Here is a 15,724-nt window from a genome sequence, read left to right on the forward strand (position 1 = left end):
GTCGACTAGTCTAGTATAAATGGAGTACTAAAACGCTGAGCGATATCGCTGTACAGACGCGAGAAATAGAAGGAGGGAATGACAGAATGAGACTTTTTTCGACAGCTTCAACTCCGCAGCTGTCTCGACACTTTGAGTAAGAAGGTCAATGAACTTCCTCAATGAAACCTCCTCATCTCAATCCCTTCCGTGCGACTTCTCGCTGGTGGACCGAACGTCCTCTCACTATCCGCCGTACTAGGCGCCAACGCACCCGTACTCCTAGGCACATCCGCACTGCCCACCCTCGTGATAGGCACTTCATCCTCGCCACCACTGCTCCTCACAGCCCGGGGACTAATAAGGCCGCTCCGCGGATCAAGCGTGTTCTTCTTCTTAGGCGGGGTGTCGTAGCCGCTACCTTCGGGGATATCAGCCATACCAGCTTCTACGTCGTTGCCAGAGCGGTTGCGACTGAAGAAGCGGTTTCGATGTGTGCGTTCGCGGGTGGTGGATGAGGCGTTCGTGCCGACGCGTTGGAGGCCGGTGCTGCGTGCGCTGTCGTTGGATTGGCGGTCGTTGTTTCGGTCTTGAGAGCGAGAGGGCGAGGTGACGCGGACGACTGTTGCGCGGGCGCGGGATGCGTTTTCGCGGTCGTCGAGGACGTCGCCGCTGGGATCGTCTAGGCCCATGGATTTCATGCCTAGGGAGAAGTCGACGCGGCGGCCCATTGCGGAGAGGGTCTCTGGCTTCTTTAGAATGGAGCCGGTGCGGGTTGGTCCCGCGCCAGTTCCAGTGGCAGAGTCTGATGTGCCTTCTGCGGGTGCGACGAATGGTTGGTCTTGGGCTTGGTTGCGGATGGTGCCGTTGGGGTGGTCTGGGTTGCCGTTGATACCGACACCAGGTGTAGCAGGGTTCTGCAGATTCTGCATATAAACCGGGAAAGACTCCTTCTGACCGGGGTAGCGCATACGGGGTCCTTCGATTTCGCATTCCTGGATTGCCATGGTGAGGGCGCAGATGAACTTGTTGCGGCGCTGCAATCTGAGCAGTTCGTTTTGCCAGTTGGACTTGTAGAAGAAGACGACGTTGAGTTCGAGCCAGTGGACTTCTTGGACGGCGCGCAGTTCGGTGAGGATGTTGGTTTGGTACTCGCGTTGCTCGGCGGTGACGAATTCGAGGAGCACGTTGCGGAGCTTTTCGATTTGCTCGAGCGTTGTACCGAACTTGATGATGATGGGGATGGCTTCGGCGAGGGCACCCGACCGACGGTGGTTAAGGATGAAGAGCGTGTTGAGGTAACTGTTGGGCGCTTGGACAACGTGACCTTGCATCTTCTTGAACTCGGTGTAGAAGAGAGCGATTTCCTTGACGAAGTAATCATCACCGCGGCCGAGATCTCCGGTGTTACCGTAAATCATGACACGGTCACCGACATCGTAGGGGTGCTTGACGAAGACGAAAATGCACGACTGCAGGAACTCCTGAGCGGTTGCGGAGAAGAGCCAAGATAGAGCCAGAAGGGTCGAACCAGCGGATGTTAGGACACCGGCGGCGGAGGTGGAGATCAGCGAGATGAACACGATGATAGTGATGATCAGCACTATGAACATGAAAACATCGTCGAGCTTGGAGACGACGCTATCGAGATCCTTCAGGGAGGCGGTAATAGACTTGCGTTCACGGCCAATCTCGACGCAGACAGCTTCGAGTTCCTCCATGGAGATATCGCCGTTCATGTCCTTGTCAAACATGGAGAATGCGGCAGTGGCTTCCTCGTCGCTGTCGAAGGCATTGTTGAGATCCTCGGAATGAACAGTTTCGGTCTCAGGTCGCGCAAAGGTACGGTAGAGACGGCGAGCCAGAACCTGAGCGCCGCTGGTAGTACCAATGAGTTGCAGAACAACCTGGTGAGGATGGCCACTGCCAGTAACCGCACGACCGGTGAAGTCCCCAGCGACCTTTCCAGCGATGTCTCCAAACTTGTTGAAACCGACTTTGATGTTCTTTTGCGCCTCTGTGAGAACCTGACCGGGAGTGCGCGCGCCCGATGGAGCATTGTCGTCGCCCTGCTCAAACTCGGAATCTTCCATGGCAATCTTCTCCTTGGAAAACCTGTACAGCTTCGCCAAACTACCAATCTGGAACTTGTTCAGCTCAATACGGTCCTGGTAAGTTCGCAGGTGGAAGCTGATGGCGATGAGTTGGATAATGATCTTCTCGATGAAGTTGAGCACGAATCCGACGAAGAGAGCTACAAGGACCTTGTTCATGGTGCCTTCCCAGTCGCGCGTGTTCTTGTCGCCGTTGACGTGGTGGTTCTTCATTGTTGGGAGGAAAGATACTTCAATGGCCAACCACCAGAAGAACAAAGTAGCTGGAAGTTCGAGTTGCTTGCCCATGTCTCTCCACTTCTTGCTGTTGTTCGTAAAGAGGGAAGAAATGAGACCAATAGGCCACGGGAGGAGTTTCGCGAGTACCTGCGATGGATGTTAGTGGTTGTAAAACTAGGAAGACGGAGATACTTACTCTTCCAGCCCACAGTGTCAGCCACACAATCATTAGCCAGATTGAGAACCAGACAAGCTTGACGCCTCCAACGTTCGCATTGGGGAATGCAAATATGCCAACCATCAAAGGAATGAGGATCAAGAGCACCATGGGCGTGATGTACGTAAAGTACCTAACAAGCCATGATGAGTTGTGAACCTTCTTGAAGAACTTGGAGAAGCTTGTGGTCGGGTTTTCGGGTGGCGTATAGCGAGCCGCTTGTTCGTGCAATGGGTTCGTCGCCGCGTCGAAGTCGTCTACGAGGTCTTCACGGCGGGATCGCACGCGCGTCATGGATGGGTTCATCGACGCGTTGCGCCTAAGAGCCTCCTTCTCATCCAGACCCTGCTCAATGGCGAGCACTGCAAGGTCATCGTTGAGCCTGCTCGCCTGCTCACGCGTTTGCGACGGTGACTGTATGCCCTTCATTGCTGGAATATCATGTGCGGTTTCGACGGTAAGGTGGGTGCCAGATCGTGATCTGTTGTGCGGTGGCCGTGCGGCAGTATCTACACGCAATGGCCGCTGATGATCGTCCCCCACAACTGTGCCGTCCTCGTCGGAAGATCGCTGCTGGTGGTGGGACATGTTGCTGTCCATGTCGTATGTCGGCTCTGGCCGCTCATAATTTGGTGTACTCATAGTGGAGAGTCGCGCCCGAACCAAGGTTCGATAGGAAGTCCGATCGAAAAGCTACCTTGGGAGAGCGATGAGGTAGCGACTGTGTTTTGATTTTGCGGCGATTTTTTGCAGATAACGCAAAATGCGATTGCTGAAACAATGGTATGCTTTTTTACGCCAAACCAGCAGTCAATGGCTTGCGCTCGCCCTTCCGGTGGTCCAGGGTCAAACGCGAACTGCTGCAACGGGATGACGTCAAGCTCGGTGCCGACGTATCCAGAAAATGTTTTAGCGAGTGACGAAGAAAAATGGCGTGTCCTGTAGTGATTAATGTGCGATAGAGGTGGTGAGAAAAGAGAAGACAACACTGTGGGATGGACAGCAGCGATGTTAGCAAGTGAGATGTGGAGCTCGCCCGGGGTTAAAGGAGCAGGAGCAGCGCTGGGCCAGGGATTATTTTTGGGGACTCCCGATCTGCGATTCCTGAAATTCGACGCCAACCCTTCGACAGTGACTGGCGCATAGAAAAATGGGTCATGGAACCGACGGCGGACGTGTTATGGCCATGGCAAGCACACCGGGTGGGCCGCGTCGCTTTGTCTAGAATCTCTGTTGGGACCGAATCTGGTACACAAAGCTGTAAGGATACGCGTCTGCGCCAACCACAGCCATCGAATATACTAGAATGGCCCTCGACCACGCCTGCGGCTATCTATCTCGGTCGAAAATGCCATGACAGCGGCGTCGCATACGCCGTTAGGTCTGCCAGCACAAGCTCTTAGCGACAGCCACCGACGTCACGCAGCATCGCAATGCAGGTCCCGGACGCTTCCTGTGTCGGTCCCTCAAAACTCTGCAAAGTGTGTCTATTTTGAGCGTCTGCACAGTCGATGAAGGTCGCGCGACAGGGCGAAAGTTGGAGAGAGGTGCGGCTCGGCCGCCCAGTCGGTCGTGACGCGTTCTAACTTTCTCAACCGTTGTTCTTTATCGCCTTTCACATGCCTAGGAAGCCTTATCCTTAATTTCCAGGGTCATTGCCGTTATCGCGGAAGGCTGTTTCAAACCGCCCGCGGCGTTCGAGAAAAGCTTGTCGCGTGCCGATCCTAATGCCGCCCCTGCATACCAAGGCTCTCCTTGGATCGCGTCGTGGGGGTCAGGATCGATGCACAACACTGACAGCACCAGAGATCTCGACTCCAGCGTGTCAGCGTCCAGACCCGCTGTATCGCACTGTCTCCATCTTTCTCCCCAGATGTGATCCGACGATGTGCGCAGGATGAGCATTCCCTGTGCTGCATCAGTTCCAGACATCGGATAAGGCGGCAACTACCTCACACCTCGTCGTTGCACCAATTTAACGACATGGCGGACGGAAAACACTCCACAGCGTCTCCATATTGACGAGTCGTGATTTCAGCAGCGGACGTGTCCTCGCAGGAAGAAGTCTAAGCGATACGTCCTCAGCAGTTGTGGTGGAGGAAGGCCGCTCGGCTCGTACAAAGCCCGATTTCCGCCTGTACTAAACGTGGTGGGTCGCTCTGCAGTATGTCATAACCCGTATCCTGTGCGGAAGCGTCTTTGGTAACCTGCCGTGATGTAAGGTAGAACAACTCTTAGTGCACTACGTCAGAGCAGCATTTTTCCAATTGATCGCCGCGGAGCTTTTGTTGCGGTGTCGACTTGGGTGCTTCAAGATTAGTGAACGGATGATGGCTAAGGACCTCACACCAACCCGTGGACCCTTGAAGACATCATGACCAATTAAGAATCAAAGAGGTATGCATTAGATCTTCTCTTAGAACACGGCTATGGTTATCTCTGCTCCCAATGATGATCGATATACTATATTCGCCATATACGCATTCGACATGTACGTATTCGATATATACGTATTCGATAGCTGTGTATGTTGCGAAAGAGCATGCAAAAAAAACCCCCATAAGACAAGTGAACAGTATAAACTATGTACGGCATCACATCTAATGGGAGATCCTGTGGGCTGCTCGAGAATATGATATGCTTGTTCGCTGTCGTTAAAGGAATTGTTGCATTCAATGGTCAAATGCCATGGCTTCCCGAAGCACTATTGTCCCGTGCAGTATGGGACGATACACTACTACATCAGGCAATATCCGGCTTCCGTCGATTGTAGCGTCCCTGTCTGTGAAAAGCAAAACTCTCGTAGTAGTCCAGTTCAGGGTAAAATTGGCGAGGGAACCCTCTGCACCCAAAATTCGCAGCAATCGATGGACGTGAGACAACTGCCTATCTGAGCATGCATTCATTCGGTCTGCTTTTAGTTTGAGTAATGAATGGACAGGCAATGTTTGAAAAGGCGTAAAAAGTCGCAGTACCGCGGTGAAGTGGATAAGAAGAGCCCGCAGCACAAGAGAAAGCCGAAGGACGAAATGAAGCTCACGTCCTTCATCCTACATTCTGCTGAAATCTACACCTTAGCGAACCTTCCCGATTGGGCATGAAGTAATTATGTTTACAAACCTCATGTCTATAGAAGATCGATTCGGGTCGGAGAAGACAGGAGTCTGCTAGATACACTCACTGCACTGTACTATAAGAGAGCGGGAAGGTGAACATTGAGGAGTGAGGTGAGCGGACTCCATTCACACCTGCTACAATCCACTCTCACAGTTTATTACCCAATGCAGTAATCGTGAACTTACAAACCTTATATATTTTGAAGCATGTAGGAGTAGAGGCGAAGGAAATGTTGTGATGTTGCTGGAGTCTCTGCTCGTCCCGATCGGGCTAAAGTCGCGAGCACATCACGTCATACCAGAACGAGGAAGGCGCGACGCGAGCTCTCAGATGCGCATCTTCCCCGCAAACTCTCTTGACTTTTGCAACCACACAGTCACAATGTTCAGCCTACCGAGAATATCACTGCCTTCTTTTCTTCGCGCCGGCGAAGGCACGCATCTCACCGTCGACCTCCCCTCCGTAGAAATCCACGACATCGAGACCTCGGCAGAGAAGCGACCGCGAACTCTCAAGCACCTACTCAAAGCGAACCACGCCAACTACGCAATCATATACCACAATCTCACTTTTCACAACCATACACCGCACGTATGCTGCTCCTCCTGTAAAGGCTGTAGCTGCTAAGCATGTACCCTAGATCCTGGGATCGGCTTACCTTCTGGGAGGCACCGCAGAGCATCTGAACGAGATCTACGAAAGAGAGGCGGAAGTGCTGGAACCTTGGCATGATGCGCCTGGTGAGATAACAAAGGACGACTGGCGAGAGTTTCTGGGGAAGCGCGAGTAAGTAGCTGCATGATGGTGCGATTCAACAGGATCAGGGTCAGTCGCTAATGGGCAGCCAGATACCAACGCGCATTCATTGATTTCTTCGAGGATCAGCTCGTGAGCAAGAAGTACGATGTTGAGGAAGTTCTTGAGGAGTTCTTGCTCAAGGGCAAAGAACCGCTGATCAACGGCCTCATTTCAGGACGTAAGCTTGCGCTCTTCCGAAGCCCGAATATCGCTAATCCCATGCAGTTGCGCATCCTCTCATTCATCTCGGCTACGCTTACGAGCTCAACTCCACGACCGTTGCGATCGAAGCCCTAGCGATGGGCTCTTGCTTCTACAGTCCGCTCCATAAATACATCGACGATCCAAAATACACGAAGCCCAGCCCTCACGAGGCGACTGGGAACCACACCGGGCTCATCGATTTGTTGGACAAGGTGCGGAAGGATAAGCGCTTCGATGGACTGTACGATCACCGTAGCGGCGATATCACGAAAGTGCTAGAGGAGCGTGAAGAAGCCTTTCTGGAGTACTGGAATGCTTGGGAAATTACTGCCCCGAACGAACAGTTCCAAGCTGCTCAGGAGGTCGGCTTGGGGCTTTTGACTGGAACACCACGACCGGGGAAGGGAAAGTACGACTTCTTCCTTGTACATGTGCTTACAAGCTCTCACGCTGTTCGCATCCTTCTCCCGTTGATACCGGCCAAGTTCCATGTCAGTCTTCTACGGCAATGGTGGCTGTTCGCGCTAGCTGTATACATTGCCCAGACGAGGCCAGAGATCGATATGGGTAAAGCGATGACTGGTGACGACAGCCAGAAGAAGACTTGGAAGCATGTTGTGGACAAGGCCTTGAACGGACCACATTCGACTGATGCGCATTACGTCAAAGGTATGTTACGAGCCTCTTGCCGAACCGCGGTGTTCTTGACTGACATGGCGCAGCATTGCGTGCGTTGAAGGTAGCGGAGGAGACATGGGAAAAGGGTAGTGACAAATCAAACCACTGGCTCAGTGCAGCAGTCAAGTTCGCGGACGAGTTTGAGGGCTGGGGAGGGTTTGGAACAGCGGAAGACGAAGCAAAGATGGGATATCCTGAGAAGCAGTGAGGTTTACTATGCAGAATGGGAAAGATGATGTATGCGCAGGTCTCGTTTCATGGAAAGTTCCTACCTAGGTAACCTGCTTGACGGTGACGCGTTCACGTGGTTTGATGTGAAATCGGCACGGAACTGATCATTCATCACTTGCTGCCTGTTGTCTGCTGACTCTATCTCCTGGCGACGGCCCACATCATTACCCATAGCACGCAATACACTCCGGCACCTGACAGCAAGGACTACCTACTTCTCTCCTCTGGAAAAACCAGGAGTACCAGCCTCCGCCATTCAACTGCATTCAACTGTACAATGGACGCGCATCCCTCTACCACCATCCCAGCTCTATGCACTCAATACAAAATTTACTGGCGAGATTGCGACCACGAGTACAGCAACGTCGGCGATGTAGTCCCTTGCCAAGCAGCTGCGAACAACCTCCCATGTGCATGTAGGACAAATCTGAGAATCGTGCGCGACACGACTACCTCTCGAGGCATAGATGGTCATACTAGAGTGCTGAGTGATGGAACTGAGACTGGGTTTTGCAGGCCATGTAGATTGAGCAATGAGAGAGAGAGGAAGAAGGAGGCCAAAAAGGTGAAGAGGAAGGTGAGCAAGGCAGAGAAGGGTAAGAAGGTAGACGGCGGTAGCAAAGTCAGTGGAATGGATGGTGAAGGTAGAAGCCGATTCGGAGGTGGGTTTGGAAGAGAACGGAATGTTAGAGTGGAGAAGACGTATGTCAAAGTGGATGGAGGTGGGTTTGGGAGTAAAGATGACTGGGACGTGGGGATGCCGCCGAAGACGATTAAGCAGTACCAAATGGATCTGGAAATGCTCAAGGAGAGCATTGGGACGGGTACCGGGAAAGCGATGAGTTTGTGATGGGGGTCTAGTGTGGTGTGGTAGTTTGGTAGCTGGTAGAGAGGGGATTAATGGTTCGATATGTAAGGGTCCTCGTTGGCTAGCCGAGCATGGAACCATGGTTAACGTCCTCGCTTTTCGAATATATTTTCTATCTCAACTTGTACATAAGAAAGCATCGTCGCAAGCATTTCACTCGCTTCTTACATTTTATCCACACATACAACAGCAACATTACCCCAAGACGATTTCGCAACACAGACTTAGAAGATGTCCAACATGTCACTCCAACCACTGTGCCCAACGCGCCCACAAGCGATTCAGGTAGATCTCACCATGACACGAGAGCTCCTCCGCGTCCTGTCTCGCGGTGGAAACGGCCATCCTCTCCACCACGACTCCTTCTACCAGTCCATCTACCTATCTAGCGCGATGGCCTCACAACTTCGTTACGATTGGCCAGTCCTCCAGGCTCGCGCGCTCGCCCCTCTCTTCCTCAGTCTCAAACAGAGATATGAATTACAGGCGAGGCACTACCGAGCTTGGAGGATGTTGGTCACCAAGGGCCTTGCAACGGAGGAAGCGATTCGTCTTCCGATTGATGAGCGCAGTTCGGTGAATAAGCCTGCGGTTTGGAGGTTGCTTGATAGACTCTCTGCTTTCCCGAAGTTTGGGGCGGTAGATATATTGGAGGTGGGAGGGTTCAAGTGTCGATGCCGGAGTGGCTCTGGAATTGCATTGGCGTTGAAAGAAGAGAGGCGAGATGTGTTTGTGCAGCCAGGGTACTGGTTTGCGGCGGTGGTATTGCGGTCAAATTGCGATATTGAGAGTGTAATGGACGCACTGAAGATGTGGGGTGGGTTTGGAGAGTGGGATGCGGGCCATACATGCTATGTGCCTGATGAGAAGTTGAATGAGGAGCGGGTATATGTTGAGAAGGTCGAGAAAGAGGAAGACAGCCTTGAAAGAGGTAATATAGGTATACTGTTCGGAGAGGAGATCGAAGAGACAGAGGAAGAGGTAGAGGAAGAGGAAGACAACGATGTTGAGCATACCGAAGATATCGACAAGTTATCTCGACTACAAACCGACATCGACAGTGAGGGCGAAACTTCCACAGGCATCGAAACACCGCCTTCGACAACCGAGGAGCTTGTAGATCCTACACTCACGCTGTCACCCATACCGACACCAACGGATCCCTGCCCAGAACACTGTCCCTCCCGCCGGCGTCGCCTCCGCGATGACGTCCGCAATCCGAAATATCCATCGTGTACATACCACTGCCACAATCCACATGCTCCTTTCGAATTCGAGCCAAGCGGCGAGCAAGTTGGTTTCTGGCTTCCTCATGGACTGCAAAATACACAGGCACGGAAAGAGTGGGCAGTGGCGACTAACAAGAGAATGAGGGACTTTAGGATGGCATGGAGAAGTCTGTTTGGGAATGACTGTGCGGGTGTAAAGGCTAGTATTGAGGTTCAGCGGTGTGCGTGGGATTTCGTTAGAACGGATTATGGGTATGGTGAGCGGAGGAACTGAAAAGCTGCTTCTGAGGTGGTTTACGTATGTAATGAGTCGTAGAATACGATAATTGAATGTCACGCAATATGGTTCGGCCTGAGTATGTGTTACCTAGTGTTCAGTCCACTAGAAAACCTATCCAAGGTTGCATGACGAACTCCTCGTCCGCATCAAGACTCTCAATTCAGGCGAGATGTTTGCAGCTACCGATCGAAGAATATCGAAATCGTTAAGTATCTCGGGTAGAGTGCTAAATGGAGAGACTCCCGAGGTCGATTCGGAGCTCGGTAGCGCGTGGCATGGCCGGCCGCCTGCAGAATTTATCCGCCGGACATGAACGCTGTTGTGTAAATTCACACCCTGCTAGGATGTGCCGATGTGGTGGTTCAAAAACGTCTCATGGTGTATCGTAGTACTCAATCGCTCTTGCACCCAGTGCCATGCAGCGCGTTGCCCCTCGCTGTGCTCTAGCTCAATTAGTGTCTTGGCGTCAAGTCATCATCACTTGGGCCGAGTTCCCATCCCCAGTCTCAACTCGCCCTTTGCAACACCCATCTCAACATCTGTATACCATCATCGCCAGCATTACCTAGATATACATGGAATATCTACCGGTGGCTCGATCCGGTCTTGTGAAAAGGAGCGTGTCCCTCCGTTCAGCCGCAAGCCAATCAGCCATGTCGCCAGGGTATGGGTGCAGTCGCAATCTCAAGAGGCCTGCTTTGCGAAGTCGAAGACCCTCGCTTTCTGACAGGCGAGCGTCACGCCATCGCGTTACAGGCGAACAGAGGCTTTTGTCCGACTAACCGACAAGGAAAACCTAACTCCAATGATGCGGACCGCTCCCGGCACTGCTTTAGTCTGAAGATCACATCCCAGCCTCGCCTTAAGACTTGATACTTCCTGCATACTTGATCAAACCTGTATTGCGCCCCGATGCTTTGGGTAATCGCCGTCTAACCTAACTACTGGAGTCGAGCAGCCGTTCAACAAGCGGCGCGCAACTTGAACCACCTACGGATCAGTCAACTCCTGAGACAACGCCGTACACGTGGCTGTGTTGGTGTGCCCACTCCACACCAGTTGCAGCACACGTACGCAACCACAACAATAGGCCACATGCTGTGCCCCTTCGAGCTCTCCGCGAGATTGTAAGGCTGCGCAGGCAGTTTCTCGACTGCTTCAGCAGAAACACACGAGGTATCGAGCGTTGTGTGAGGTAATAAAAAGCTCTTTTAGCCGGCATGCCAGCCGCTTTATGCTCAACGCGACATTGCCACCATGGTTTCCCAACTCCTATACTTTTGCGCAGCTGCATGTGGCACAGCTCTGTTGTGCTACTCATCACGAGAAGAACCGCACTGTCGGGTTCGTACCTGATACGTTCGCCCTGCTTCTTGCTACCCGCGCCGCTCACCCCACATTCCATACAACATGTCCGTTCTCGCAGTAGTCGTCGATCGGCCTCTGCTCAACAGCCTTTCTAGCGTATGTCTAAGACTATGTATCAAGTCATTTTGTCGGACTTGAATTGGACGCCCATCGTTCAGATCATCACTTGGTTCACTCTCGTCACCAGCCTCCTAGCGTTCTTAACGCATGCCGGCATCAAATTCTACGTGTTTCGAACATTGACTATTGAGTCATGGCTCGTACTTGCATCCCTAGTAAGTCAAGCATCAACATACTCAGCAACATTTGCTAATGAATATTGCCAGATATTTTGCGTCGCACAATCTGTCGCGGTATTGCTGCAAGCACACTACGGCTTCGGGAAGCCGATCGCGTCTTTGAATGGATATCAGATTGAGTCGAATCTCAAAGTAACCTCCTACCTCCGCTTGAGTACCTGGTCCGGAGCGCTGATATGAGCGAAGAGCGAATACGCCGCAATGATACTCTTCGTTGTCTCCCTCGGCTTCTCGAAGCTTGCTGTCGTAGCATTCGTCCATCATCTGACTCCATCCGAACTCCACCGCAGAATCAACTTCGGCGTCTTGGCTCTTATAATCTTATGGCTGGTTTGTTCTGTGTTGGTCGCAGCATTCGAGTGCCGGCTGCCCCGGCCATGGGATAGAACATTGGATCGATGCATCGACCGTGTCAGTAATCAACGCAGATGCGTAGTCGGCTTCTGGCTGACGTTAGGCAGTTGACCTGGTGGAATACCGTCTCATGCTTCAATATCATGACAGAGCTCGCGATCGTGGCCTTGGAATTGGGCATAACAGCGCAACTTCACATGCGACGGCAACGGAAGGCGGCGGTCATGGCTTTGTTCTCATGTCGGTTACTGTGAGTACGAAGCCCTACAGGTATCTCAAATACTGACAAGCTACACAAGAGTTCTTGTTGCTGCTGCGGTTCAGCTTAGCTTCTTCAATCGCGACAGCACCAATTCCGCTTTGAAAGACGATCTAACACTCGGTTACTGGCGCTCATCTATCTGCAACCAGATTGTGCAATGCTTTGCTATCGTCACTACATGTCTTCCGTATACCAAGCTTTTCATGGAGGGGTTTGAGTCGGGACTCATGCGATTGGACGATCTGCGCCGTCGAGGAGAGCAAACCTCCAAAGACGACAGCAAAGGATACCAACTCATGGACATATCGCGATCGGGACGCTCCGAGAATTCCAGACCCTCATACAGCGGGCCGGATAGGAGCATCCAAGTATCGAAGAGTTGGGCAGTGCAAGTAGAACCAGTAGCCCGCATGCCGGCTACTACAATACTGCAGTAAATCTATATCTATAGTATGTAACACAGTCCAGAAAGCACAAACCAACACATGCAAAATTTGGCGCGGCATTTCACAGACGCACACCCTTGCTGTACCCTCGTTTCGCAGTGCAGGTGGCACGGCACGCAGCATATGCGCCTAGGTTTCTTCCAGCAGGTCTTCCGGATTGGGACAACTGGTGCTACAATCCTATTGGTGAACAGGCTATAGGTCAACGGTCAGGATCATTACGAGGATCATCTCGGCTACAATGTTGTGCATAGGCGGCCCTAGTTCTTCATCTATGCGGCTACTTGGTTCTAACGGCAACTCGGTTCTTTCTCTTTATCCTTCTGCTTGTTCTCTCTTTCATCTCCTCCATCATCGGTCGTCTCACGAGTTCCGCTTTTATTGCTGTATCGACTTTTCACTTGTACTCGTATTGGTGGCACGATGGCGTTCTCCTCGACGAAATCCAGTGAGCCGGAACTAAATACTACAAGGCCACGTTCTAGCGACAAGCACGATGATCTTGCGCTGGCGAGACTGGGGAAGAAAGCTGTGCTGAAGGCATGTATCCCTCTGCATTGATCACGAACATGGCTGATGCAAGTACAGCGTCGCTTCGGCTTCCTATCTATCCTAGGTTTCAGCTGCACCGTCTTGATCACCTGGGAAGGATCTCTTGTGTACGTCGTACTACCTCGTACTACACGTTGACACGTCGCTGACAGTTTCTCAGGTTGTTCCTGGTCGGCTTCCAGAAGTGAGTACACAGCATGACACAACACATCGACCATGAGACAGTTGTGCTGAAAGAAGCAGTGGCGGCCCCGCTGGTGTCATCTATGGCTACCTCATCGTATGGCTCGGCACCGTATCTGTGTTCATGGTGCTCAGCGAGCTTGTTTCAATGTGAGTTACGATCGGAAGCCAGGTCTTTTGACGCTGAGGCAATTGCTAACATTCATCAAAGGGCACCTACATCTGGTGGTCAATACCACTGGGTGTCTATGCTCGCACCAAAAAGCTCTCAAAAGCTGTTGAGTTACATCTCAGGTGTGTAAACTTTAAACTCGACGATCTATATCGATAGCGTGTACTAACGCGATTTCCCCGCAGGATGGCTCACTCTCTGTGGCTGGCTAGCATCACTCGGGTCCGGCGCTTTCCTCACCGGTGGCCTCATTCAAGGCCTTCTCATGCTCTGCCAACCGGATACGTACGTCCCTCAGAACTGGCACGTCACTCTCCTCTACTGGGCCATCATCGCGTTTTGCGTCTTTATCAACATCGCTGCTGGATGGCTGCTACCCAAATTCGAAGGAGCGCTATTGGTCCTGCATATCCTTGGTTTCTTCGCCATCTTGATTCCCTTGCTGGTTCTTGGGCCACAGGGCAATGCGAAAGAGACCTTTACCACGTTCGTAAACATGGGACATTGGCAGACTCAGGGATTGAGCTTTTGCATTGGCATTATGGGGAGTGTCTTTGCGTTTGTTGGCGGTGATGGGCCGATCCATGTGAGTGTCTTTCTACATACAATCACTTCTAGCATCTGGCTTCGCAGCAAGACACTAACACATCAGCACAGCTGTCTGAGGAGATTCAAAACGCACAGATCGTCGTACCTCGCTCCATCATGACTGGCATCGCCATCAACGGCTCTCTCGGCTTCGTCATGATGGTCACCGTGCTCTTACGGATGGGTGATCTCGACACTGTACTTCTAGAGAACCCTGCGTTCCCTTTTATGGCTATCTTTCACCGAGCCGTTCAATCACGCTCTGGTGCCGCTGTCATGGCATCCATCGTCATGGTGCTGACTATCAGTGCGAACGTGGGCTTCTCCGCTTCAACATCAAGAATTTGCTGGGCTTTTGCTAGAGACCGTGGTCTACCTGGATGGAGAACCTTGAGCAAGGTATGCATACTTTAAAGCCCTGCGTTTGAGAGAAAAGTAGTATTAACATCAAGCAGGTCAGCGATCGTACGTCCATCCCCGTCTACGCCGTAGCCTTTACAAGCTTCATCGCCTGCCTTCTCGCACTAGTAAACATCGGATCCACCACGGCCTTCAACGGCGTAATCTCCGTCGCTATCGCCGGCCTCTTCTCCTCCTACCTTCTCACATCCTCCCTCCTCCTCTACCGTCGCTGCACCGGCGCCATCCTCCCACCCAGCGAATCCTTCGACACAGACAGCCAGTCCATAACCAGCGACGGCATGGTCCGCGCTGTATGGGGCCCCTGGCGTCTTCCTGGTGCTATAGGCATCGCCAACAACGTCTTTGCATGCGCCTATCTTAGCTTTGTTTTCTTCTTCAGTTTCTGGCCTAGCTTTGCTGAGGTTACGCCTGCGAACATGAATTGGGCGATTTTGGTAACGGGTACGATAGCGGTCATCAGTGCGGTCTATTATGCGGTTTGGGCGAGGAACACGTATCATGGGCCTGTTGTTGAGATTGATGAGCGAGATTTGAGTGGGAGGGCCAGTGTCGTGGAGCAGCGTCTTGAGATGGGTAGTAAGTAGATGGGTTGAAATAGGTATACTTTGTCGTACGTGACTGGTAATTAGGGCATTCTGATAACAGAATAGAGTGTGTTTAGTCAGATGTCCAAGATCTCACAAAGAAATCGTTCTTGTCGTCCCTCTTCACGTAGGCGTCCCGCTATAGAGCAAGTTCCCCCAATTTATCATCCACAATCTCAACCCTCACACCATCCCCAAGTTCCTCCAAAAACGTCCTGCGTATCCCTTCCCTCTCCCTCTCCCCCACACCAGAAACATCCCTCAACACAACCAGCTTCAACCTCGGCAGCCCACAAAGCATGATGTACTCCCGGATCCACAACCATCTCCCCGTCGGATAATATTCATGGTCCGTAACAACCAACTCAATCTTGTTCCTCTGTCCAATCGTAAACCTGTGCAGCATGGAATGGAAACCCGCGAGTACCGTTGCGCCAAAGGTGTTGTGGATGAAGGGGTAGTAGGCTCCTAGGTCACATCGGATTTGGCGGCAGGTGAGTGGGAGGTTGATGGCTAGCTTCTTTGGGATGGGGTGCATTTCCCAGGTTTTTTGGTGGGG

The 15,724-nt window shown here is 52.1% G+C and overlaps 3 protein-coding genes across 3 annotated transcripts; 2 read left to right on the plus strand and 1 right to left on the minus strand.

Annotated features, from left to right (window-relative positions):
• Positions 1-158: 158 nt before the first annotated feature.
• J4E88_008965 (uncharacterized protein) lies at positions 159-3,171 on the minus strand (the record flags this gene model as incomplete). Its single annotated transcript, XM_049402572.1, has 2 exons — positions 159-2,459; positions 2,509-3,171. 2 exons carry the CDS (start codon positions 3,169-3,171, stop codon positions 159-161), a joined length of 2,964 nt encoding a protein of 987 aa, XP_049251809.1.
• Positions 3,172-6,027: 2,856 nt separating this feature from the next.
• On the plus strand, positions 6,028-7,534 carry J4E88_008966 (uncharacterized protein; the record flags this gene model as incomplete). The annotated part of the gene is made up of 5 exons (XM_049402573.1): positions 6,028-6,237; positions 6,287-6,432; positions 6,495-6,622; positions 6,670-7,317; positions 7,371-7,534. The coding sequence occupies 5 exons, from the start codon at positions 6,028-6,030 to the stop codon at positions 7,532-7,534; spliced, it is 1,296 nt and encodes a 431-aa protein (XP_049251810.1).
• Positions 7,535-11,344: 3,810 nt separating this feature from the next.
• On the plus strand, positions 11,345-15,165 carry J4E88_008967 (uncharacterized protein; the record flags this gene model as incomplete). The annotated part of the gene is made up of 14 exons (XM_049402574.1): positions 11,345-11,398; positions 11,461-11,577; positions 11,629-11,733; positions 11,788-12,012; positions 12,063-12,205; positions 12,255-12,650; positions 13,149-13,203; positions 13,252-13,322; positions 13,376-13,399; positions 13,459-13,548; positions 13,610-13,692; positions 13,756-14,156; positions 14,228-14,557; positions 14,614-15,165. 14 exons carry the CDS (start codon positions 11,345-11,347, stop codon positions 15,163-15,165), a joined length of 2,646 nt encoding a protein of 881 aa, XP_049251811.1.
• Positions 15,166-15,724: the final 559 nt, after the last annotated feature.

This window comes from Alternaria novae-zelandiae, assembly GCF_023758075.1.
Source record: "Alternaria novae-zelandiae strain BMP 2774 chromosome Unknown scaffold_21, whole genome shotgun sequence".
Classification (NCBI taxonomy): Eukaryota; Fungi; Ascomycota; class Dothideomycetes; order Pleosporales; family Pleosporaceae; genus Alternaria; species Alternaria novae-zelandiae.